This window comes from Pelodiscus sinensis, chromosome 17, assembly GCF_049634645.1.
Source record: "Pelodiscus sinensis isolate JC-2024 chromosome 17, ASM4963464v1, whole genome shotgun sequence".
In the NCBI taxonomy this organism is placed as follows: domain Eukaryota; kingdom Metazoa; phylum Chordata; order Testudines; family Trionychidae; genus Pelodiscus; species Pelodiscus sinensis.
In genome coordinates, this window is record NC_134727.1 from 32776881 (window position 1) to 32804264 (window position 27384).

Here is a 27384-nt window from a genome sequence, read left to right on the forward strand (position 1 = left end):
CAAGCCACTCTGTATACGGTCACTTTCACCACAGTCACTTTCCTCTTTTTATCCACTTTCAACCGGGAAGAGGAAAAGATTTAAAAATTAGGAAAATAAACCCACAATCCAGCACCCAAGTCCTCCTTTAACTCATTTCTTCAAAACCGACGAGCCCTCAAACAGGTAGCGAGCCTTGAATTTCCAAGAGCCCGTTTAACAGCAGGAGCGGCCCCAGACGAGCTGCGGGCAACTGGCGCCCTAGGCAAAACGCGTGATCAGCGCCCCCGCCTCCAAAGCCCTCAACGGCCGTTTATCTTGGCGCCTTAGCCGACCATCTAGTTCGCCTGTATTGACGGGCCACCACTGTTTAACAGTTCAAACACAGGAACTACTGGCGCTAAACGCATCCACTGCAGGGATGAAATTAGAGAAGCACATTGTATTTCTGTACGCTGCCAAATGCGAATACTGAGGGATATGATGGCCCCAGCATAGCTGCTCTCTCATGCAGGGGAAAGATTGGCTATGACAAACATATTAGAACAGGTGGAAGTTTAATTGAAATATCATTGAAATAGTCTGATTATAACGTGCAAGGAGGTAGTAATGCAAGTTATTGTGCTCGCCGAGTTCCTCCACACTGGAATGGAAGGCAAATATAAATAGGTTGTAGTAGTGACATACGTGAGCAGTATCATTAGTTGAAACATTTCTGTGGTCACAGGTAGTAGGGATGGGAAGATTATCTTGGGTGGGGGGGGGGGAGAGGAATCAGGAATTCTTTTAGAAAATAATTCTGACATGTTCATGGTTTCATGTGTCTCACGTGCTTAGAACCATTTTTTTTTTAAACCTTCCACAGTTAAGCAGTGGAACAGGAGAGGATTTAGAATTCCCATCAGTGGAGGTTTTTAAGAACAGGTTGGACACACCTGTCAGCGATGCTCTAGTTTACTTGGCCTTGCCTCACTGCCAGAGTGGGGAGGAAGGGCAGGAGACTGGACCCCATGACCTCTCAAGGCACCTTCCAATGTTCCATCTAATTGTTTCCATCCATTTGCAGAATGAATTTTGTTATGTGCACTGAGGTATGTTCAGATGTGCACCACCACTAAAGACATGCTGCTGGCTGTGGGCACTCTGCTCATCAGCTTGGTGGCATTTGAACTTCTCCTGGACGGGTGCCCATGTACTTGATACACAGGGAACACTGGTGCCTTTCATCCCTACATTTCTATCACCCTATTATCTTCATGACAGCTCCATAGATTGGTAGAGGCTGCAGCAGCAATTTGCCTACTTTCTGAACTAGTACATGGCCGCTTCATTTTAACCCCTCTTGAAGAGTTAGCAACTCGAGAGTCACCAAATATTTGGTTAGGACAACGGCAATCAATGGAGTGAGGGAACCGTCCCCGAGTCCTACTTTTCCATGCACTAGGTTGCCAGTAGGACCTGTCACTCAAAGAGCAGCTTACCTTTAACACATGGAAAGGTCACTTCAATTGTATGCCCGTCTCAGTGCACAACATGAAGCCAGCAAGCTGCCAGGTTGAAATACCAGGCTTCTCTGCAGCCATTTCTGGCATCCTGGAGCAAGGCAAAGAACCTCGGGGGGAGGGGAACTTGCCTCTTTGAACCCTTCAGAATCACTTTAATTTACAACCAGTGTTCCCTGTAAGTTGTGTGCTTGAGCAGCCACCCAGAAGAGATTCAAATGCCATCCAGCTGCTTAGCGGAGCACCCACAGCTGGCAGCCTGTGTTTCTACCAGTGGTGCACGTCTACCGCAAAATTTATTCTACATGTGGAAGGAAAACAGTAGAGGGAACATTGCTGACAAGACAACATTGCCTCAACAATTTTTCATTAGCTTTCTGATGTTGAAGCTATTGCTCTCCCTAGCCAGACCGGCTTCGCATGAACTACTAAGAAAGACTGCTCACGTAAGCCACAAGATGCAGGGGGAAGCAGATTATCCGGGCAAATACATTCTCTTCCCAAAGTCCTTCTGGTAGAGTTAAGTTGGCAATTGCCTGGTGTATCAGACACAAGTAGATGTTTACACTATTTCATCCCTGCTGAAATGACCCTGCTTGCTGGAGTAAGGTAACTTGATGGCTCTACATACAGAGTGGGAGGGAGCATATTTCTATCAGCATTAGACTTCAGATTAAATGATGGGAGGGGTTAAAAGCCCTGGCCACTGCAGGCCCTCAAAGGAACAGGGTTTCCAGGCAGGCTATAAAGATTCTCCGTGTAAACTGGGCAATTATGGCTTCAGCTCAGACCATTCAACCTTTTGGTCAAGGACAGTCTTGCATCCCTGCTTTTTAAGGATACGTCCTGACCACCCAGGTACACTTCTGCAATCCCGTGAACGAATTCAAGCGCTTGCTCTTGGGGATCTTCCACTAGTTTTGCTCATAAAACTACTAAGGCAGTCTCCAATGGAAGCTGGCTGCTTTGTTTGAGTGAATGCAGCCTAGTTGTGAGCCTGCGGCTTACACAGTACAGACCCCTACAGAGCGCAGACTCCAATGCCCAGGGGACGCTAAAGGGCCACGTCTCACATCAAAAAAAGGCTGGGAAAAGAATGTTTCCACAGAAAACTTCCAGGAGGGGTTAGTGGCACGGGAACCTTGTCGAACAGTATAGCTGAACGACAAGGAGTCTAGTGGCATCTTGAAGACTAACAATTGTATTGTGGCCTAAGCGTTCGGGAGTTGCAACTCACGTCATCAGATGCATGAAGGGAAAGAAAAAGAGATAGGATGACATGGGTGGGGAACTTTTTCTGGTTGGGGGGCCGTTGACCCTCAAACTCACTGACATGACCCCCAACTGAGAAGCAGACACTCCCCACATTCCCTTTGCAAACCAAAGCATGGGGAGCCCCCCCAGGGTGGGGGGGCAGTCAGTGGTCTAGGTGATGCAAGGGGTGCTTACGTGGCACAGCTCCCTGGGGATGTGGCTTCATGTGCCCCCACCATCCTCGAGGTATTGTCCCCTGCTTCACCTATTGGCTGTAATCACAGCCAATCAGAGCAGCAGCAGAAAACCTCCAGGCAGTACTTTATTGGGCTGCCATTTCCCTGGCTGGGAGGAGGGGCATGCCGAGCTGCTTCCTCCCCCCGCCAGGCAGAGCCTGTGGGTCGGATCTGAATCTGGCTTGCCTGACTCTGGCCTTTGAGGCTTGGGGTGCCCTGCCCTACAGGAGGGAGCTAGCGCTGGTGCTGCAGCCCTGTGGGCCCGATCCAGTCCTCGGGCCATAGGTTCCCAAACCCATAGTAGGAGAACAGAGACAAGAGTGTTACAGAGCTAATTCAATCAGGGTGGATGTGGATAAGGTGGTGAGAATACCTGAAGTGGACAGTCACTTATGGTAAAAGCCATTCTCAGTCTCTATTGAGACCTATTCTGATGGTGTCAAATTTTCATATCAATTCCAGCTCATCAGTTTCACATTGCAGCCTGGTTTTGAAGGTGGGGGGGAGGGTGGTTTGGATTTTTTTTGCTTGGGAATGGTTACTTTCATGTCTGTAACCGTGTGCCCAGAGAGGCTGAAATGTTCTCCCACTGGTTTTTGTATCTTCAGAGGGGTAGCCGAGTTAGTCTGTAAACTTAAAAAACAAAGAGTCTGGTAGCACTTTATAGACTAACAAAACATATACATGGTATCATGAGCTTTCGTGGGCATGTTTTGTTAGTCTATAAAAACGCTCCCAGACTATTTGTTGGTTTTTCTATGTTACCCTTCTTGAGCTCTGATGTGTGTCCATTTATTCTGTTGCACATACACAGTCCAGTTTGTCCGACGTACATGACAGAGGGGCATTCCTATCCAGTAGTAGATGTGTAGGTAAACGATGGGATTGGGCTGATGGGACGACAGGTAGGAATAAGAGATCCTCCGGAAAAGGGCTTTATTCCAGAGGATCGTGCCAGTCTAGACGCTTTTTTCCAGCTTTTCCCCAAGCCGGAAAAAAAGCGGCGGACATGTTTATTTAAATCCCCCGCGGATTTCCCTATTCCAAAATTAGAAATTAGCATGCCTCTTCCGGAGAAGGGGCCAGTCTAGACGTAGCCTCTCTGTGTGATTCTCTGCAAATCCAACTACTGTGCAGCTCCATCTATGCAGAGAAAATAACTATACTAGTCAAGCCATTTTAAAGCTTTAAGAACAAGTCTATGTTTGATTTTGCTGGCCAGCCAGAGGTGGCTAAACACCACGATCAATCCATTTTTGCCCCGCTGAAAAGGAGTTAGTGGCATGAGTCACAATTTTCAGTTAGGAAAATGGCTATCAAAGGAGTAGGCAGATTCTTCTGTCTGATGGGGAAAGACGTAGCAAACACGATTAATATAAATCACATTGTGCTTTTGCTCACACAATGATTGATTTTTTTTTAAACACAAACAACTCCGTCACTTCACCACCCCAACAAGTGACAATGCTCATTATGCTGTGCACAGTTTGAACCCCCAAAATTGTTAAAAAGAGCAGCCTGCCATTTCTTGGTGGCACCAAAGTATGACCGCTAACATTGCAGGAATGCTGCCAAAAATCATTTTCACACAGGGCTTGGGCTAGAAACTGCTTCTCTCAACACTGCATGAATAACAAGATCAACGTAAAGTACATTTAAACACATTCTAATCCCATTATACACACAGGGCTGATCAGAAAGGATAGTGTGATTGACTTGCTGGGACAGCATAATGATACAGTAGTTGCCAAACCATATGTAATCTACTTTCAATCATTCCCACTCATTCAAGGCAGCAGACAGAATTCAAATAAGAGGGGGAAGCCAATGGGAAATTCCTAGACAACTCAACACATAAACAGCCAATCTAGCTTCATGAGCCTCACCTTTGGAAACCCAGAAATGATGAGGTCTATAGATAGGCTATCTGGGTCTAGATAGCTAACTTCATGTGTCAAGGCAAAGTTACATACAGATGCTTAAAGAGGTCACGGGCATTGTGTTTATTTTTGTCATTTTCAATACTCATCAAATAGCTTTGGGTGCCTTAAGAAAAACATTACAAGTCTTCTCCCATTGATGTCATTGCTTTTAATGAGCGAATGTTTGAAGTGCTCTGGAAATGAAGAGCGCTATGACAAGGCCTGCTATTAACTCTACTGGTCTCAACTTTCTTAATTGATCAACTCTGGGACTGTGTCCTGTTCCCAAATCACAGTAACAGGCATTTCCAACTGAGCAAGGCATGTTTAAAAGAGCTGAACACAAAGGCAACATGGCTTTTTGAGTCCTTCCTTGGTCACGCACCAGTGTCCTTGCTGTCAGAAGCACTCTGGAGCTAGCAGCAGAGAGCACCCGCCCAAAACATATTTAAAGGACCCCAAGATATTATAGCTATGTCTAGACTGCAGAGCTTTTCCAGAATACCAGAGGTATCCCGGAAAAGCTCTGCCACGTGCAAGAACGGTTTCCGAAAAAGCGGACGTGTTTTCGGCATTCCTGTATTCCTCTCGGTGAAAGAAATAAGGGATGTTCCAAAAGAGGATTTTTTCCCCCAAAATTTGGCCCCATGTAGATGGGCCAAATTTTGGAAAAGCCTCTTTCAGATAAAAAGCAGAAGACTTCTCTCTGCAGTTGAGACATAGTCATTAACATCATTCCTAGTGGACAGTGGCAGATTTTTTTTTATTTTTTTAGCATCCAGAGGTCATGCATCATTGAACTCTATCAACTGCTGTAACTGTGGGAGACCCTATCTGACAGCAATAAGCTGAGCACTCGGGCAGCCACTCAGGAGATTCAAATGCCACCTGGCTACTCAGAGCACCCACAGCGGGCAGCATAAATTTCTATTGGTGGTGCACATACGTACATGCCTCAGTGCACATTAGGGATGTAAAATCCCATTTAATTTGTTAACCGGTTAAACATCAAGTGAACAGATTAAAGGCAGGGTAGGCAGGGAGTTGCTCCAGCTCAGTGGTCCCCAACACAGTGCCCGCAGGCACCATGGCGCCCGCGGGGGCATTTGTGTGCGCCCAAGTGCTCGGGGCTGGCCTGGCCCTGGGCACATGGCGCATGCATGGTGCCGGCGCCAGCCCCGGGCACATGGCGCATGGTGAGCGCCGGCCCCGGGAGCGCCACGGATTGGCCGCCCGCGCTCTGGGCGTGCGGCACTTGGGGGGGGCGCGCCGGCCCCAGGCGCGTGGCTATAGGGGGGCCCCGCCCCCAGGCACACAAGTGTCCCCGCCCTCTGGTGCCCGGCGGGCAAACAGCCACGCCCCCTGGCACCCGGCAACCTCCAATGGTTGGGGACCACTGCTCCAGCTTGACTGGGCTGGAAAGTCCCCCCCATTCCGACCCCTGGCAGCCCCAGCCAGAGCAGCCTCTGTCGGAGACGTGCCTGTGCCCACCATGGACAGGGGTTGCTCCAGCCGGGCTTTCTGATTAACCTTCACATTCCCTAGTGCACATAAAATTTATTCCGCACATGGATGGAAACCATTAGAGAAGAATCACTCTCAGTCACTATCCCATTCAATGGAAGCCGCATTTCTTTCCTTCCACCAGCCAAAGAGCGTCTCCCTGCGCATGCCCCTTTAATGCTGTTCTTTCTCACTCTACCCACCAGAGCCCCCAGAATAGTGTTTCTTAACCAGTGGTACGAGTACCCTTAGGGGTACTTGAGAGAAGTCTGGGCGGTACGTCAACACAACTGAAATTTGGAGAAAACTCAATTTTTGTTTTAAGTTTTACAGCACTTTATTATTTTTGTACTTTTTACACCCAAAAATTTCATCACCCGCCCAGCTACGATTAAATTGTTTAAGCAAATATGTTGCAATGGTAGAAAAAAAATGGTGTGTCTGAAAACTGTAGGTACTGTGGGTACTTTATAAAAAAAAGTTGAGAAACACTGCCCCAGAACAGCAGTGAAGCAGCAGCCGCCACTGCCAAAGATACCCCTCGTTTTGGAAGAATCACATGGGTACAAAGAGAAATCCCAGCAGGGGCTGCAGTAAAGAGAAGACCACTCTGTGGGGCATAGATAAAGCACATCCCTGATACAGAGCAAACATCATTAACTAACAGGCTTACTTCTTGGGGGAAAGCTTCCATGATTAGTGGATTCCTGTCAGCAGCAAGGATCATTCATGCTACAGTGATGGAGGCCACTTACAACACTACAGAGCAATTGTCGTTGTTCCACAGCTCAGGTTGCAACTGTCTACCTAGCGAACCCAGACAATTTGACACTGAATGAATGAAAAGCACAGCCCTTTGTCTGCATCTTCAACATACCAGCAATTCCCTGTTTCATCCAAGTGAGTGGATCCCAGCTTTGGAGATTAGAATCTTTTTAAAGAGTTTTAGGGCATTGCTAACTACGCCAGCTAGATCCCAGGAAAGCCAGGCCAGCTGCAGCACACATGTGTTGCATGGATACCACTCCAGATGCCCTTTGAGGCCTTTCATCACCATCCAAAAGGAGCTACAGAGAGCAGTGGGGTCAGTGTTTGGACACAGTCACGAAGAAGCTGATGGGGAGACCGCTGGCAATACCATTAACAGCATTTTGGAGCCGTAAATGTTGCTTTGTTACACCAAGTTGCTAACAGATCTGTGATGGGGTCATATTAACCGGGCCAAGGTTACCAAATCAAATACCGCTTGCCTGAAAGCAGGTTTCTAAATAGATGGCCTGATTTTTCAAACATCTCACACCCTCTGCAGCTCCTATATAGGGCTACATCTAGACTACAGGCTTCTTGCGCAAGAAGCTTTCTTCTGAAGAGACCTTCCAAAAAATGGTCTTGCGCAAGCGAGCGTCCACAATGCAAAAGCGATGCGCTTTTTCGAAATATAGCATCCAGGCAGTCTGGATGCTCTCTCACATGTAAGCAGTGATTGCTAAGGACAGAATGGCCACCAGGGCACCTGTGCTTTTTCCTCTCCCTCCCCTCCCCCACACAAAGATTGAAGATTACCAATTGCGCAAAAACTCCTCTGTTCTTTCAATTTACTCTTGAAAGAACGCACTTGCAGCGTGCATGTTTCGCGAGTTTTGTCGGAAAATGGCTGTTTTTCCAACTAAACTCTGTAGTCTAGACATACGCTAGGAATTGAAAGTTAGGCCCCCTTTTGTGAAAATCTTGGCTTAAGTGCTGCTGGGCAGGAAAGAATCCGATTTAATAAAACCTAGATGGTTAACGTACCTATGATTTGCCTAATGCTCGAGCAGGTAAAGGAGGAATGGGAAGATTAACCTTGCTGAAATGAAGGGTGGGTGCAGGGAGATGCTAAGATATGGCAGAAACTGCTGTATAGAGGGATAATACAAAAAAGTGAAGCTTTAAAAAAAGATTTATTGGGGGATAATCTCTGCGTTTAACTGGGGAATTGATAAAAAACAAACTGTTTTTTGTTAGGGATCATAACTCTGCTCCAGAGAAATCAATCTCATAGAATGGAAAGAAAAAAAAACCCTTAGTATCCTAAAAATTCTAGTTTATAGTACTCAAGATGACAATTCAAAAGAAGCATACATTTTTAGAGGAAATTAAAGATTTTTCTTTCATTCGATGCACCCTTTTATATTTGCCATGTCCATTTAAGTGATCAAAAGTGAAGATTTTGTAGCCCACAAGGATTCATCTTTTATGTAAGCCCAGGAAAGGCATTAGGAGCCTGGCTCTGAAGGACAGAGATAAACAGAGACCCTGCTAATTAAAGTTCAGTTCAATCATCTTCCCTCCCCACCCCACCCATTGTGTAAAGTCTGCCAGTGGTCAACACTAAAAAAGGTGATGAGCTCCATTACCTTTGAACACCCCTAATTAGGGAAGTTCCATTTCAATATTTAAGTGGGGAAGATAACGCAGGAGGGTTCAGATACCAAGAGATGTTAGAGGACTCCACCCACCAAAAAAAAAAAAAAAAGATGATTTTACTGGCCAGGTATTTCAACCAGCTGGGAGTCACAGGATCTAAGGGTACACTTAACTTTTTTAAATAACTTGATATGTGTTCTGTACAGCCAAATCCTAGACCATAGGGCTGTGTCTAGACTGGCAAGTTTTTCCGCAAAATCATTCGATTTTGCGGAAAAACTTGCCAGCTGTCTACACTGGCCACTTGAATTTCCGGAAAAGCACTGACGATCTCCTGTAAAATCATCAGTGCTTTTCCGGAAATACTATGCTGCTCCCGTTCGGGCAAAAGTCTTTTTCCGAAAGACTTTTGCACAAAAGGGCCAGTGTAGACAGCATAGTAGTTTTCCGCAAAAAAGCCCCAATCGCGAAAATGGCGATCGGGGCTTTTTTGCGGAAAACCGCGTCTAGATGGCCACGGACACTTTTCCGCAAAAAGTTCTTTTGCGGAAAAGCATCCTGCCAAGCTAGACGCGATTTTTCCGAAAATGCTTTTAACGGAAAACTTTTCCGTTAAAAGCATTTTCGGAAAATCATGCCAGTGTAGACGTAGCCCTGGTGTATATCCATGCTGCAATAGAAGACTAACGACTGGCCCATTGCAGCAGACTCAGGCTGTGGGGCTATAAAAGTGCAGTACTTGCTTGACTGTAAGATGGTCTAACATCTATTACTAGTACTGAAGAAAAACATCTCATAAGGCAAATAATTACACATAGAAGGGACCTTTTGGGGAAAATATTTCAAAGCATTGTGGATGAAAATACAATAAAACACATCTTCAATTAAAAAAAAAAAATCAGCCACAGGTTTCACAACTGTTAGTGAGCAAAGCAGAGGGTTTTCATTTTGCTTTTATCTATTTCCAATGGCCCATCTGTTAACAAGAGGTTAGGAATTCCCCCACTTGTGAGCCTTTTAAGCAAGTGTTCTTATCTGAGGGTCCATCTCCACTGCACACTTATTTGGAAATAAGGTATTCAGGAAGAGTTATTCCGAAATAGCTTATTTCAAAACAGCACGTCTACACTGCAGGGAAGCCTCAAAATTAGTCCAAGGCAGGCTTCCTGAATGTAGACATGCTACCTCAATTTAGAGTCCCAGGAGGCACTAGGGAGGAATAACTTAGAATAGTCCTGGTGAAGGGCTCTTTCGAAATAGCAACAGTGGAGAGTCTACACACACCTTATTTTGAAATAACTATTTTGGAATAGCCATTATCCCTCATAGGATGAGGTTTACAGATTTCTGAATAAGCCGTCCATTATTTTGAAATTATTTAAATAACGGAATTGCAGTGTAGAGGCGCGCATTGTTGTTTTGAAATAATGCTAGTTATCTCGAAATAACAGAGCAATGTAGACGCACCCCAATAAAGGCCACATGAGGATCAACCCCAGAAAAAGAAAAACTGGCACACAGGAGTTAAAAGACGGCTATAAATTATAACAGGCCTAAGTCAGAAAATGCCAGAAAATTTTCAGACTGAGGTGGTGCTTCACAAGGAGTTGACGTCAGGGGGTAATTACTGCTGTTACTAGTGCTGGAATGAATACAAGCAGCTGTAGCCAGAGTCACAAAGTAGTTGGAGACACTGAAAAATGAAAAGTCGTTGTAGTGACAGAAAGCCGAGACAGAAAACAAGCACCATCATTACTATTCGCACAGCACTAAACTTGGCCAGTGAGTGGTACCATCCTGGATATACCAAACACTAGAACATGCGCAACTACCTTCTCACACTAAGATCATGGAGCAGCCTGAATTATGGAGAAACTTCTAGCCCAATAGTTAGGCTTCTTTGTTGTTACAGAAGACATGAAAATACCGTGTACAGTTAATTGGATTTTCATGAAGTTCTGCAGACAACTTGAGAATGCACCTGATTTTAGCATCAGAGATTTGAGCCAAGGTTTGTTTTGTTTTATGAGCTACGTTTCCTTGTCATTCTCATTTTGTTTCTGTGACATTCATGAAATAATATGGGCTCCCTCTGGTGGCCAGTGATCCCTTTCTGGACAACAACAAGAGTCTTTAGGAGCTTCAGAGGGTAGTTGAGTTAGACTGTTACAGAAAAAAAAATGGTCTGGTAGCACTTTATAGACTAACAAAACATGTAGCATCTACATGTTTTGTTAGCCTATAAAAAGTGCTACCAGACTATTAAGAGTCTTTCAGTGGATCAACTGTCTACTTTCTATTTCAGAACAGATTCAGTTCAAACCCTGGAGTGCTATTTATTAAGAATTCTATTGATCCCAACAAAAATATAATTAAACTCACTCATTCTTAGCATTCTTGAAAAGTTTTTTTAAAGCAGTACTGAGAGTTAATTGTGTAAAACAAGCCAAGTTATTTTTTAAAAATTAAGCCATATGAAAATATCTAGAGGAAAAAAAATCAGTAATTTGGTCAACAAAGCACAACTAGTACTTAACTGGGGTCCCATCTCACCATTTAACGCTGATTTGGGGCTCCTGCATGTCCTGTATATCATAAAGTCAATTAGCTTTGGGTCTCATTTAACCTGATGGTTTATCATGGTTAACCCTTTTCTGCAGGAGATTGTTTCTCCAGCTCTCACATCTTTATATATGGCTGAATTGTTTTGGATGTGTTTTGAATCAAGCAACAGCATCCCCAGTAATGAAGGCATGGAAGACAGCAAGAACAGTTCACATTGTAGAAACAATGCAAAGAAAAACAGAGCTACATGAAACTCAAATATAGCAAATAAAGTTTTGAATCCAAATAAAAGAAAAGCTCACATAAGAATGGCCTACTGGGTCAGATCAATGGTCCATCCAGCCCAGTATCTGTCTGCCGACAGTGGCCAATAACAGATGCTCCAGAGAGAGGGAGCACAAAAGGTAATCCTCATGTGACCCCTCCCCTGTCACCCACCTCCAGAAAAACAGAGGCTAGGGACACCATTCCTACTTATCCTGGCTAATAGCCATTGATGGCCCTAATCTCCATGAATCTATCTAGCTCTTTTTTGAATTCTGTTAAAGTCCTAGCCTTTACCACATCCTCTGGCAAGGAGTTCCACAGGTTGACTGTGTGCTGAGTGAAGAAAAACTTCCTTTTGTTTGTTTTACATCTGCTGCCTATTAATTTCATTTGGTGACCCCTAGTTCTTATATTGTGGGAATAAGTAAATAACTTTTCCTTATTCACTTTTTCCACATCAGTCAGGATTTTATAGCCCTGTATCATATACCCCTTTAATCTCCACTTTTCTAAGATGAAAAGTCCAAGTCTTTTTAATCTCTCTTCATATGGGACCCATTCCAAAACCCTAAATCATTTTTGTTGCTCCTTTTCTGAACCTTTTCTAATGCCAATATATCTTTTTTGAGATGAGGCGACCATATTTGTACACAGTATTCAAGATGTGGGCATAGCATAGGCTTATAGAGAGACAATAAGATATTTTCTGTTTTATTCTCTACCCCTTTTTTAATTATTCCTAACATTCTATTTGCTTTTTTGACTGCCTGGCTACGTCTACACTGGCATGATTTTCCAAAAATGCTTTTAATGGAAAAGTATTCCGTTAAAAGCATTTTCGGAAAAGCACGTCTAGATTGGCAGGATGCTTTTCCGCAAAAGAACTTTTTGCGGAAAAGCGTCCGTGGCCAATCTAGACGTGGTTTTCTGCAGAAAAGCCCCGATCGCCATTTTTGAGATCAGGGCTATTTTGCGGAAAACAGTACTGTGCTGTTTACACTGGCCCTCTTGCGCAAATGATTTGTGCAAGAAGGGCTTTTGCCCGAAGGGGAGCAGCACAGTATTTCCGCAAGAACACTGACGATCTTACATGAGATCGTCAGTGTTCTTGCGGAAATTCAAGCGGCAAGTGTAGACAGCTGGCAAGTTTTTTATCGATTTTAAATTTCATTTGCCATTTTGTTGCCCAGTCACTTAGTCTGGTGACATCTTTTTGAAGCTTGCCAATCTAGACACAGCCCCTCTGTTTTGACTGCCGCTGCTCACTGAGTGGATATTTTTCAGAGAACTATCCACAGTGACTCCAAGAGCTCTCTCGCGTGGTTGTAGTTAAATTAGTCCCCTTATTGCATATTGTATATACAGTTGGGATTATTTTTCCAATGTGCATTACTTTACATTTATCGACTTTAAATTTCATTTGCCATTTTGTTGCCCAATCACTTAGTCTGGTGACATCTTTTTGAAGCTCTTCACAGTCTGCTTTGGTCTTCATTATCTTGAACAGTTTGGTATCATCTGCAAATTTTGCCACCTCACTATTTACCCCTTTCTCCAGATTGTTTATAAAAAAGTTGCATAGGATTGGTCCCAGGACAGAACCTTGGGGGACCCCACTAGTTACCTCTCTCCACTCCGAAAACTTACTGTTTATTCCTACCCTTTGTTTCCTCTCTTTTAACCAGTTCTCAGTCCATGAAAGGACCTTCCCTCTTATCCCATGAGAACTCACTTTACTTGAGAGCTACAGCTCTCTGGATGATCTGGGGCTCTAAATCAAGATAGATCTCTGGATGAAGAGAGCGACACCACTACAAATAGTATTACTGATTGATGGGAGTCAGGAATGGTACCAGGTGTCCACTCACAAAAGGTTTTCTTCTTCCTTTCTCCTTGCAAGTTACTTGCTGCAGTCAGAGTAGAGTATTTCACCAGCACATAAAAAAAAAAAAAAAAAAAAAACAACCCACAAACACAAAAACAACTTATTTGGAATCTCTTGCCCCACTCAAACCTATGGGTCCTTTAAACTGCTGCCGCAGTGCCATGCACTTAGGGTACCACTAAAGGCTGGGTGGGGCCCCCACTCCTCCCAGGAGCAGAGAGCCACCTCCTCTCCACCTTGCTTAGGGGCCAGTGGAGGCTGTTGGATCTGCTGCCCATGGAAGGAAAAAATAAAAAAAAATTGGATCTCAGTTGCCTTTTGTATTTAAAAGTATTTCAGCGATTACAAGTACCTGGTTAACAAACTTTGCCACTCAGTACCGCAATCCTGCAGTGAGCTACATGCACCCAGTGTCCCATTGACTTTGCCAACTTGGATCCCAAGGCAATACTTTGCCTTGTCAGGAAAAGGAATGCACAGAACAGAGATGAAGAGCAGCGGGTCAGCTATTGTTAGTTGGGAACATCAAGGAAATACAGTTAATTTTCCCTCCTCTGAGCCAAAATGTGCATGAGAAAAATAAAAGGTCTTTCTTCCCAACTTTTCCTGACATTCTGATACGGGTTGAAATATCCCTGATTTGTTTCCCAAGCCTGGTTGCAAGACGATCGGCCCAAACATGGAGCATAAAGGCCGTTGATGTTAGCTAACAACTAGCAAACAAATTGAATAAAATTACTACAATTGCATTAATGCATTTAAAAGAGCCATGAGTCAAATGTTTTACAGGCTATTATGCGTAATTTTAAGGCTTAAGATCAAAAGGAAAAAAACACCATCATTTTTGTCTCATGAGTAAGGACACAGACTGTGATAGTTTTCATGTTCTGGATGTTGGGAAAATCCCAGAATACACTTTTATCTGTTGTGTTTCCAAATGCTGGAACTTCCCATTTTTTATACAAAAGGAATTTTATTGTAATCAGTGCTATTTAGGTAGACTGTATTTCACTCTGGTACAGAAACCAAACTCATATGGAAGCTTTTGACCCCAAATGTTAAAATTATCCTTCCGTGCCTAACATACAGACAGCTCTGCGTACCGCACGCTTTCCACATTGTTCTCAAGAGATTACTGTCAATAATGATTGAAGAAATTTTTTAAAGAAAACGGAGCTCTTCCATGCATTTTCCTTAAACACTGTGAAATCTAACTCATCTTCACAAGAAATCTGTGCAAAATATATATATATATATATATATATATATATATATATATATATATATATATATATATATATATATATATATATTTATTTTTAGAAACGCTCCAGAGGGCAAATCACATAAGTTACCATAACAGCTGCACATTTTGAATGTATTTGTGTAAATGGGGTTCCCACGCAGACTAACTGAAGATGTTTACTGTTTCCAAAGCGGGTATTCTTGCAAAACAAAAAACAGGAAGGTCTTCATAGTCAAGGAAGTTCATTAAACTGTATGATGGAATTTAAACAGTCAATGAGAGCTTTCATATGCAGAGCAATGCTCTAGTATCATAAAAGGAGGGAGGTGATACAGCTTTTAGTTATTAAACTGCTGCTTAAACTGCAGAGGTTGTAATCAGTTTATTTTTTTTAATGTCCTACACAGACCCCTGAAAGACACACAGGTCAGTAGATCCGTTAGACTAAATGGCTTATTTAATAATGCACACGGCTCCCCCATTCAAGCCCAACACACCACTCTCATTTAAACACACAAATGCAAGCCAAGGAAAGTGACTCGGAAGACAGCACTTCCTAGTGTGAATTACTTAAACTCGTTAGCATGTTCCATTTAAATATAATGGAGTGGCTAAAAGAAAGAGGAACTTGGACAGCAGCCTAGAAAGACTGTCCACAATTTACCAATGGTCAAATTTTGGTGACAATAGTACAGAAGATGTCACTGTTCCACATACCTGGTGGGCAGACACATTCAGATGGAGCCTCGCGTACTGTCCGCAGCTTGGCTAATCCTTCGCCCAGTTTCTGTCCAGAAGGAGAGTGTGAAAAAAAAAGAAAAAAAAAAAGATGTTTAGAGAATAAGCATATACTCACCATATGCGAAAAAAGGGCCAAATTACAAACCTCCTTCATGCTATGGACAAACACCACCCCCATTTTCTTTAGTCCAGTTTAATTATACCCTCTTCTAAAAATAACACAGAAGATGTTTAAAACTGGTCTTTACTCAAAGGGCTTGTCTACACTATGGAGAAGATCAACCCTCCACAGGTCAATCTTTTAGCGTTCAATTTAGTGGTTCTAATTTAGACCCCCAAATTGAGTGCTGAGGGTGGCCCCCTCCAGCATCTGCTACTCCTCATTCTATGAGGAGTAAGGGAAACTGACAGGAGCATGTGCTCCTGTCGGTCTCCCACAGTGTAGATGCTGCAGTGGCTCAGATTACGGTAAACTGAATCTAGCTATGCATTTTGTATAGCTGGATGGTGTACCTTAAGCCGACCTGTCTGGTCTAGTGTAGACCTAGGCAGAGAGTAAAACTTGACTCCACGTGTAGTCTCTTGGAAAGCCAAGATTTACTTGCCAAGTAAGATACTATGCAAGTATGGCAGAATCTGGACCAGAGACATTACAAGAACTTTATATTAAGGTTAGTCTACACCAGTGTTTCTCAACAAGTGGTACGAGTACCCTTAGGGGTACTTGAGAGAAAAGTCTGGAGGGTACGTCAACACAACTGAAATTTAGAGAAAACTGAATTTTTGTTTTAAGTTTTACAGTGCTTTATTATTTTTATACTTTTTACACCCAAAAATTGTGTCGCCCGCCCGGCTACGATTAAGTTGTTTAAACAAATGTGTTGCAGTAGTAGAAAAAAACTGTGTGTCTGAAAATTGTAGGTAGTGGGGGTACTTAATTTTTTTTTAAAAGGGGTTACTTTATAAAAACATTGGTCTGCACTATTCCTCCCTCCCCCCATCAATCTAACTCACACAACTTCAGCTATGTGTATAGTGTAGCTGAAGTCGACGTACTTACTGCATTGACTTCCATGCAATAAGGTTGGCAGGAGCCGCTTTCCCATCAACTCTGGCTACTCTTCTCACCCCGGTAAAGAGCCGGAGTTGATGGGAGAGTGCTTGGAGATCAATTTATTGTATCTAAGATGACACCATAAATCAAACACTAGTGGATCGATTTACTTAGTAGTGAAGACATGCTCTAAGCCTTCACCCCCAGCAGATACAATGATTGGACAACTGTGCTGTGACGATTAAGGTGTAAAGGTGATGCGTTCAACCTCCCAAGGGATTCTACCGTGCAACACAACCTCTAGTGCTTCTTGTAGGCTGATTGGAAGAGTGACTTATGTGCCCGAAGAGCCCTTGCCTTATGTACAAGGCAAGCACAAAACTGCTTCAAGAGCCAAGAATACCACACACAATTATCCCCACACCTTTTCCTATGCTTAAAAAAAATAAAAGGGGGAAAATATATTCATAGAAAGATAGGGTTGGAAGAGACCTTGAGAAGTCATCAAGTCCAGCCCCATGCACTGTGGCAGGACCAAGGAAACATAGGCCATACCTGACAGGTATCTGTCCAACTTGCTTTTGAACACTATTGTCGAAGCAAAAACACGCTCCTTTCTGTGTAGGCGGCTAACAACTGATTGCTTTATTGATCAGTAAAGCAAAGTGAGCCAAACGTGGTCCCAGCAAAGTCGGGCCCAGTAAAGCTGCCAATACAATCAATCCTAGTATCTTTATACCCTTAGCCAAACAGTCTGATGTCAGGGCATCCAATTACAGAAATCCTCAATTAAATTTGGAAAAACAAAGCCTTATCAACAAGATGGCAGACAGATACGAGGGAGTACATCTCCTGTACCAACCGGCCCAATTAACAAATACCAATAGCCCATCCTGTAGGCCTCTTCTCACGGGGTGACAGAAAGTTCACTCTGGTCTACGTGCTTGAGAGAAAAGCGGAAATGGTTTCTGATATACAAGATGGCTTCTAGCCTAATATGAAAATGATTTCTACAGCTTCTACACTACCAATGATGGCAACTCCACACTCCCCTAAAAGCTTATTCCAGATCTTAACTATCCTGAACGTTAGAAAGCCCTCTGCTGAGTAAGCCCGTTACTTCTTGTCCCTTCTTCAGTGGACACAAAACAATCGATCACCATCCTCTTTGAAAGATCCCTTGTAAGGCCACATGCAAGAATTCAAATTTGACTGCTTTTGGAGGGACACATTCTTTGCCCCTGATGCAGCCTTGGAGCCACTGGAGCTCTGTGCCACTGCCACGACGCCAGAGGAGTTATGCCCCTACTAATTATTGGGGAGAACATGCCCCTGTTAACCCCCTTAGTGCACACCCTTGAGCCCTAATATACTAGGAGACTTATCAGGTCTTCCCAGTCTTCTTCTCTCACCATTAAACAGGCCCAGGGTTGTTGTTTGAGGAAAAAAAACAAAAAAAAACCCTTTTGTTGCAGATCAGATTTTCTAAACATTCTATAATTTTTGTCCCTCTCCCCTGGACTCTTTCCAGTTCGTCCACATCCTTCATAAACTGTGGTGCCCAGAATTGGACAAGCTATTGAAGCTGTGGCCTCACTAGTACTCAGTAGACTGGGACAATTACTTCCTATGTCTCACATACAACCCTTTGCTCAATATATCCCCAAATCACAACAGCCTTTATTTGCAACTGAACTACACTGACACGTTATCAGCTTATGGTCCACTATAACCTCAAGATCCTTTCAATAATACGTCCACCTACTCAGTCATTCCCCATTTTGCAGCTGTGCACTTGATTTTTCCTTGCTAAGTGAAGTACTTTGCACGTCTTTATTGAATTCCATCTTGTTGAATTGAGACCAATTTGTCAAGGTCATTTTGAATTTCACACCCGTTCTCCAGAATGATCACAAACCCTTCCAGCTTGGTGTTAGCTTCAAATGTTATACGCATACTGTCTATTCGATTATCCAAGTCATTAATGAAAATATTGACTGGTTCTCTACCCTGTACTGACGCCTGTGGGATGCCACTAAATATGCCCTCCCAATTTGACAGAAAACTATTGATAACTACTCTTTGTTTATGGCAGGCATGTCCAAAGTCCGGCCCGGGGGCCAATTGCGGCCCGTGTTCCGGTTTAATACGGCCCCACAGGTAATTTGGCAATATCTATCTTTTATGGCCCCCAACGAATCCATATGTATTGAGATGAATACATTGTAAAATCTCAGTTAATGTCAGATGGTCTAAATCAGTTATAAATATATTTGGACACAACATGTATACTTGGTGTTATGTTCCTGTTCATATTTTTTGAATTTAAAAGTTGACAGACAACCTTTATTACCAATAATATGTAATGTACTTTACAATATTCCTGACATATATTTCAGCTTCTTGGATTTTTTTTTCATCGGGCCTTCAGATATGAAAGGCAGAGTGATTTAACACCTGTTTAGATTTGTCATCCATGTGATGAAATGAAAAGTATGCCGTTTGCAATAAACTTTGCATAAAATAGTTAATTTGCATTTAATTTTAATGGTTCAAAGAATGTCAGGCAAAATGGTCGGCCCTCACGCATGTTCACTTCATCAAATCTGGCCCTCTTTGAAAAAAGTTTGGACACCCCTGGTGTATGGTCTTTGCACTCTCTGTGCCCCCATCTTATAGTAATGTCTTCGAGATGCCATTTCCTTAGTTTATCGATAGGCTACATTGCTTTTTTCACACTTATGGGATATTGAAAGCATTAGGCACCATTTATTTTTCCCCTTCAGCAGATATTAGCACTTATTCATTTCAAATATTCCCCTCCAGCTTGTCACAAACCGTGGAAATCAACATATTCACGGGTCTCCTAAAAGTTGTCATAATAAAATCTATGGTGGTAGCACTGATGGTATATTTCATGACTGGGTATTTTTAATTATCCGCCTATATTTTTTAGAATATATGTAGCTACTTCTGATGATTTCAGGCACACAGGAAAACAATTCCAGCTACAGGGTGGTGCACTGATAGAGTGAAAACCGCTTGAGTTTTAAATTGTTCTCTCCAAACACCCTCCTGTGTATATGAAGATCATACATTAAAAAAAGTCTCTTTTTTTTTAGGGGAAGGTTGAGCATGGATGATGCTGCCTCATTTTTTAATGTTCTGTAATTCTACAACAGCATTATGGCATCCATTAGAGAAAAGAAGGGCACACATGAAGTACGCCTATCGCAACAGTGATTTTGTAAACATTATTCTATAGGAACCCAATCCAAAATCCTTTGAAATAATTAGAGAGATTCCCACTGATCTGAATGGGTTCTGAATCAGATCCCAACGTGGCCATCAATGATTTTGGTGGGAAACCGGGAGAGAGGAACTTGTATGTTTTGATCGAGTTAAGGAACTAAGGCAAATGGTTATCTGTCTTCTGACAAAGCCCCCAAAAAGTGTGTTTAAAACTTCTGTCAGTCTTGATTGGCCAGGAGAAACCCACTTGTCCAGAAGGCTGGGATAGCCACCTAAGTCAATCCAAATACACAACACCTAATTCTTCACTGCTCCCAAGAAAGATGCTGACTTGCACTTAAGACTGATGGGCAAGCACTCCCAAACTAAGACTCAAAGTGTCCCTAGTGTCCCCTGGATGGAAAAAAAAAAGTGTTATTGACACCGTGGTATGCTTGCAATTTTACATACATTTGTACCAGGTTGAACCTCTGTAAACCGGGACTCGGACCATGGATGTTCCGGACCATGGACTCGGACCATGGAGGACTGGCAGCTAAGAGTCTTACAAGCCAGCAGGCTGCTGGCAATGAGTTGCCAGTGGGGCTCAGGAGCCTAGCTCCCCACAGCTGGGCTGCCCGGCAGGGCCAGGATCCCAGCGGACCACAGCGGGGTTGCCCGGTGGGATGGGAGCACAGCTGGAGCTGGGCTGCCCAGCATGACAGGCAAGGGAGTGGGGACTGACAGGACAGCGGGGAGCTGGCTAGCAGCCAGTCCAGGGCTAGAGGGGGTCAGTAGCAGTGGGGAGCAGGAGGAGCAGATATACCCTCCCTTGGTCCTGCTAAATCCCTCATCTGGGACCAGTCAGATCCCAACCTGTGTAAGTTGGATTTCAGAGTTGTATAGCTCTGTTTAGAAATGTGTGCAATTTTATAAAGAATACAGGGAGTTCAGGCAACTGTTGGTTTAGGGAACAAGAATTCTCTATGCATTTCTCTAACAACCATATAGTGCAGTTAGCATTGCAAGTGATCGTAAAAGTGAATGAAACTGCCCAGGCCAAGAATGTAAATTATCCCATTTTTAATCCATTTATTAGTCTTAGATATGTTGGGGTGTAAAGGAAATATTTGCATGTATTTAATTCTCAAATGAGTGTTGGGTTCTTCCCTTGAATTTTCCTAGGCATTGAGCTCATTTATCCGAATACTGTCTGGCTAATAAGGAAAAATAAATTAATTATGAACTAACCTGTCCTGCTCTGTTCACAACTAAATATTTCTTTATTCCTTGTGTTAAAACTTTTATGCATGAGAACAATGCCTTGTGAATTCAAGCTTGAGGTAAGGAGCAAATGGGAGATATTATTACATCTGGATCACTTGGTTAAATACATATAGGCTGTCCTCACTATAAGTCCAAGATATGTTCCAAAAAACTTGGACTTCGAGCAAAACAACTTAAAGCGGGGAATGGGAGGACTTTTTTTTTGAGCAAGTTAAGAGCAGGGAATGGCAGGACTTATAACACATCATTTCCTACAAGCATCAACAACTTTAGTGCAGAGCGGATGTATACCGGGGCAATTTATAGCAGGGATGCCTTGTATTGTATTAGAGTTCTTCAGACTACCATACCTCTTTCAGGAGTCTGATTTGTCTTTCCCAAGTTTCACATTTCTTGAAAACTTGTTTACAAAATCATACATAAAAATACAAAATTACCACAGCAAAGTATTACTGAAAATTGTTGACTCTCTTTTTATCATAATTATACATTGATTGGAATATAAATATTGTACTTTCATGTCAGCATATGGTACATAGGGCAGTATGAACACATCATTGTCTGTATGACTTCAATAGTGGTTTTTAGCTTATTGTAAAACTTGGCAAATATCTAGATGAGCAGATGTACTCCCAAAAGACTTCATGGTACCGCCAAAGGCACATATACTCCGTTGAGATGAACTGAGTACACTGTACTATGAATCTATAGAATGTTTTTATTAAAGAACAACTCTCAGTGTACATCTACATTGCAATGCTATTTCGGGATACAGGAGTATCCCAAAATAGCTATCCCACATCTTCATAGCAATCCCGTTATTTCAGGCTCGCTATTTTGATGTTCCTGTAAACCTCATTCTATTAGGAGTAAGAGACATTTCGAAATAGCGCTTTATTTCGAAATTTGGCGCTGGTTAGACAGTGCCAAATGACAAAATACGCTAATTCAAAATAGCATTGAAATAAGATATGCAATTTGCATAGCTCAAATTGTATATCTTAGTTCGAGTTACAGTGCAGTGTGGACACACCCGCAGTGAGGTTCCATGCAAATAAGACTTCACACAGCACTAGCATAGGTATGTGTATTTTTAGAGTCAAATTTACAGAAGCTTTCACGAAAACCCTTGTGGGCTTACTTCTGTCTACAGCTAAAGGAGTAGCTAAACCCCAGTTTGGGCACCAAGATATTTGTTTTGCATATCAACTTCATGAAGCTGTATTCATATTTACCCACTATGTGAATCTCTTCTCAGAGATGGGAGGGGGTGAGAGAGTGAAATCCAATCAACAGACCTCAGGTGAGATCAGGGCTCCACTCCACCAAACCCTGCACGAACACATACTATGAGATAGCTCCTGCCTCAAAGAAAGCCTTACAATGTAGCTTCAGGCCTGGGCAAAACACCCTCCGTGGGCCGGATGCAGCCCATTGACTCCCGGCCTGCCCCTTGCAGGCTGCTGAGAAATACAGCCATTGCAGGGTTTGCAAGCAGCTCCTGTCCCCAGCACAATCCCATTGGCCGGTTTCTGACCAATGGGAGTTTCCTGTGGTCAATAGGCATCTTGGGAAGCACCCTCTTCTCCTCCTCTCAGGCTCCTAGCTGTTCACAAGCCACATGACATGCAGCCAGTGCTTGGGAAGGCTGCTGGCTGCCTCTGGCACCCCAACTTTTTGTACCCTACCCCAGAGGACCCAAACCCCTCCTGCCCCATGTCCCTTCCCAGATCCTGCACCCCAATCCTCTGCTCCAGGTCACAGCTTAAACTCCTCCACCATCACCTTAGTCCCCTTCCCCAGGTTACAATCCCCTCTTGACCAAGGTCACAACCCAAAATCCTGCTCCCTAGTCCCCTAACCCAGGTCACAACTGCCTCCTTCACCCAACCTCTATTCCAGACCCTGTCCCTCCTCCATTAATATGGAAAAGTGCAGCCGTAGACCACTGTCCAAATTCTTGAAGTGACCTCCCATCAAAAATTATTACTCACCCCTGATCTAGACAGATAAAAGGCAGGAGAAAGAAGAAATATACAAGCAGAAAATAACCAAAGCACAGAGAGAATAAGCAACTTGTTCAAGCTTAGAGGGGATGTCTCGGTCTCAGAGCCAGGAATTTAAACCTACCTAGTCACCTGAGTTCCAATCCAGTGCCTTAAGCACTCCACATTAATATTTTTAATATTTTTATTTTTAATTCTACCACTAAACCACAGAAGAAGGAAAAAACACTTTAAAAATCAATTTATGATCATGTAATAGACTGGTAAAAACAGTCTTAGCCATAGAGAAATTCTCAAGAACATAAAGTTACTTTGCTAGTCAGATGTTTTATATAATTAACAAAAAGCAAATCAAATAACTTTTTTGTTATTTAAAAGGAACCCCAATGAACAGATGTGGGTTAGCAGGACTGACATTGTACCTATTAAAAGATAGCAGAATCTGCGTTCATTCCTTGAATCTGTTACTCATTTAAAAATGTGTACTTTTTATATCGATAGACATTTGGTCATACTAAATGTTTCAACAGCCTTATTCTTGCATTACGAATTCAATTATGTGGTTTCACTTCAGTTTCCTTCTCCAATCCCCATCTGAGCATTCACAATACCAAGCAAGCTCGCCACACTTTGCTACATCTCAGCAAGAAACTGTTTCTGCAGCATTGCCTGAAATCAAGTATAATTCCCACTTACAAGCAAATTTACTGACTCGAATAACAGATAGAAACAGGACTGCTCTCCGGACCCACATGAAAATTCTTAGCCAGAACACACAAATTAGCTAAAGTGGATCAGTCAGCTTCCATCAAGAGTGAAATCTTAACACATTTGAAAGTGTCTTATTTTGCAAACACCCTCTCACCTCTGATATTTTGGATTATCCCTTAAGTCATACCTAGATGACGGATTGATGGATAGGTGAGAAGGCATATAATCCTCCCCTCCCCCCCACACACACCCCTGTACTAACACTACCCTAGCAGAGTCTCCATCTCTCTGAATACTAAGCAGCTAGGAGTTCTTCCTTCACATCTCTCAGCTTTCTATTAGCTTCATATCACACACCTCCACAAGGAGTAGGAGAGCAGGGGCAGAAACAATTTTTATATGCCAGTCACAATACAATATACTCTCCTTTGCCAGTGCAATACAAGAATAAAAAGTCAATCCAGTATTCCATTATGTAGCCACTTCCACAGATGTTAAGCTCACGTTGCCCAGTAATATCCTGTTGGAATCTTGCTATAACCCTCTTCAGAATGTTCCATTCTAAACTAGCAAATCAGTTCTAGTATCCCAAACGTCTTTACTTCTGGACAAAAGTCACTTACAATAAAATCCACCTGTCCTTTGGTAGGCACCAAAAAGCGTAACAATCTACATGTTTTGTTAGTCTATAAAGTGCTACCAGACCATTTGTTGTTTTTTAAGTTTATCCTGAGTAGTGTCAGTTTTTGGTACTAGAAGATAGAAACAAATATAGAAACTCATTCTGGAAGCAGAACAGTTCTTCCAACACAAGAAATTATAGGAACACAGCAAAAGACTCAGTAAATACAAAAGCAGCAGCTGTTGGTATTTTTATCATCCACAGTTCTGCTCAGGACCATTGTATTATATGATGCTTTACAATACTCTGCAAGAGAATGGAGACCATGTTCATGCATGCGTAACATAAAAATAGTTATCCATTACCACCAAAGATAAATGTTTTTAAACACAGGAATCTTGATTACTGTAAGAATAGAATTTAGTGTATTCACAACACATGTAACTAGATGTAATATCACCTAGAATTTTTTCCCTTATAAATTGCTAATGAAGGGTTAAACTCTACCACCTCTTACTCCACAAGTGAACCACCTTGAAATCAACAGGGTTACTCCCAGAGTAAGGTATTAGTGTGAGTAAAAGTGACAGAATCTGACTTACAGCATAGACTTCTCTAATTTATACGAACAGTATTCTTCTCAAAGTCCAGAGGTGCTTATGCTGTTTGACTACTTTCACCGCAAAGTAAGTAATCAAGCCCATCTTTCATTGCCTGCTGCCCTGACTACTTTCACTGCAAAGTAAGTAATCAAGCCCATCTTTCATTGCCTGCTGCCCCAACTTGAAACCAACTACTACACTTTAGGGAGTTTTACTGTGCATCCTGCCACTAGTTAGCAGATAACAGGGACAGCACACATGGACAGAGCTGCCCTTACCAGGGCTTAGAATATGCAACTGCATAGGGCACCAGAAAATTTGAGGCACCACTGGGTCTTAATGTCCACCCATCCACCTCTTCCTATCTCGTTCTTTGGCTCTGCTTCCTCTGGAGAGGAGCCAGTTAACTTAAAAGTGAAAAAGCCTGCCAGAGCTATTAGCAGATACTGTAACTATAAAAGAGCCAGTCAAGTGGTAATGAAATCATTTAACAGGCATTTGCCAACCCCAGGTATATACACTGACAATTTCGGAATTTACTGAGTGAGTCTACAAGACTCAAGTTTAAAATTTGCTTTAAAATATTTCATTAGTGTGGCTAAAGATGATAAAATCCCATCTCTTAAAAAAAATCATCCCTCTCCCAGCTGCCATGAGACACAGGGGTACTGTTTAATAGTACTGGGTACGGCCCCCTAAATCCTAGACTGGCCCTGCACATGGTACCTGTCCTGACTCCCTTTGGTAGGATGCTGGGCCCAATCCTGCCTAGAACTAGTACCAATGGACTCCCGCTCCCCGCACAGGCAGACCCAAGGGGGGGGGTCACCCTATAGGCTCCTTAGGGGGCAGGTTTGTGTCACTCCGACCCTACCTCCCTGGCGCAGAGGCAGCTGGGGTTCGTGTGGGGCCCCCCCGAATATCCCCTTTCCCTCCCCTAGCAGCCCCTCGGGGCCCGCCGTGCCATGCGCCCCCTAGCATTGCCCCGTCCCTGGAGGGGGGGCAAGGTGGGGCCAGAGCCCAGCGCAGCCCACGCCCGGCCCCTCGGCACTCACCTCCCGGAAGAGCTGCTCCATGTGCGGCTGCAGCAGGGCGAGCAGCGGGCCGGGGCTGAGGGGGCTCCCGCCGGGGCTGCCCCGCTCCTCCAGCGCCGCCACCCTGCCCTGCAGCTCGCACGTCTTGGCGCTCAGCAGCAGGCAGGCGGCCAGCGAGGTGAGCGAGAGCAGCAGGCAGAGGGCTGCGGAGCCGCTGCCCCCCGCGCACCGGCCGCCCGCCGCTTGCAGCCTCCCGGCGCCTTGGCTCATGGTCCCCGGCGTGGCGCGCTGCGGGGAGCGGGCGTGCGGCGGCCCCGATCCGCCGCCGGGCAGCAGTGGAGCCGGGAGCGGTGGGGCAGGGAGCGCCGGAGCCGGGAGCTGCTTTTCTCCGCTCCCTTCAGTGCGTCTTAAACAGGGGGGAGGGGGACCCATGCCCCGCGAGTCTGGGTAGGGGGGGAGCCTCCGTAATCCCCACGGGAGGGGGGGGGGACGTGACCTCAGCTGTAATCCCACCCACTCCCCTCACCCCGGCCCCCAGCGCACACGGGGGCTATGCAAATCGCCCGGCCGGGAAAGGGGACGGGCGCCTCCCCAGGGGTGGAGCAGCCGGGCGCCTGGACGGACAGACAGACACTGGCCCTGCGGGGGGTCGCTCCGCGTCTCATCCAGCCCGGGGCTTCCCACGGTGGCCAGGGAGGAGCCCAGACCGGGTAGAGCCGCTCTGCCTGAGGCAGGGTGGGAAACCACCCACGCCTGGCTCCCACCCACACGGCCCTTTCTAGTCCCCACCCGGGGGTGGGCGCTTTGGGTGCGGCTCACCCCCAAAAGTTGGGGGTTCACTCAGTCAAGCCTCTCCCCCCTCTGGCTGGGGGGTTCCTCTGGGCATGGCTGTGGAGAAAGGGGTCTCCCCTCACCCATCTGGGCTAAGGAGGGGGGTCTAGGCAGCAGCCTGGGCACACCTGATTAAGCCACAAGGCGTGGGCTAGGAGCTCTTACACGCGCAGACACACAGACAGCCCAGCTGTCGGACGCGCGTCCTGCTCTCAGCATATCCTGCCCGGAGGATCAGGCAAGACCCCAGCCCAGCCTTTAAGGCGTCGGGGATCTGATCCAGGCCGCTGCACGGACAGTTGGGATCCAATCCGTGTCCCCAAATCCAAGTACTGAAAATTGTGCGGACAGAAGCTAATGCACCGAGCGAACGCCAGCCTTCGTACAGGGCGCTGCGCCATAGAAAGAGGAGCAGCGACGCTGCTTTACCGTGCCTGGCCATTTCACACACATCCTGCCCCCAAAGACCTCGACAGAGATCGCATCGGACAGGAGGAAAA

The 27384-nt window shown here is 44.3% G+C and overlaps 1 protein-coding gene across 1 annotated transcript in view; it reads right to left on the reverse strand.

Annotated features, from left to right (window-relative positions):
* The window catches only part of COL23A1 (collagen type XXIII alpha 1 chain), a 395641-nt gene extending 368764 nt beyond the window's left edge, over window positions 1–26877 (reverse strand). The window contains exons 1-2 of the mRNA XM_075900481.1: window positions 26075–26877; window positions 15483–15552 (exon numbers count right to left, since the gene is read on the reverse strand). Coding sequence (XP_075756596.1) covers window positions 15483–15552; window positions 26075–26485 — 481 coding nt within the window. The 5' untranslated portion in view covers window positions 26486–26877. The remainder of the gene's footprint in view (window positions 1–15482; window positions 15553–26074) is intronic.
* Between the last annotated feature and the right edge of the window lie 507 nt (window positions 26878–27384).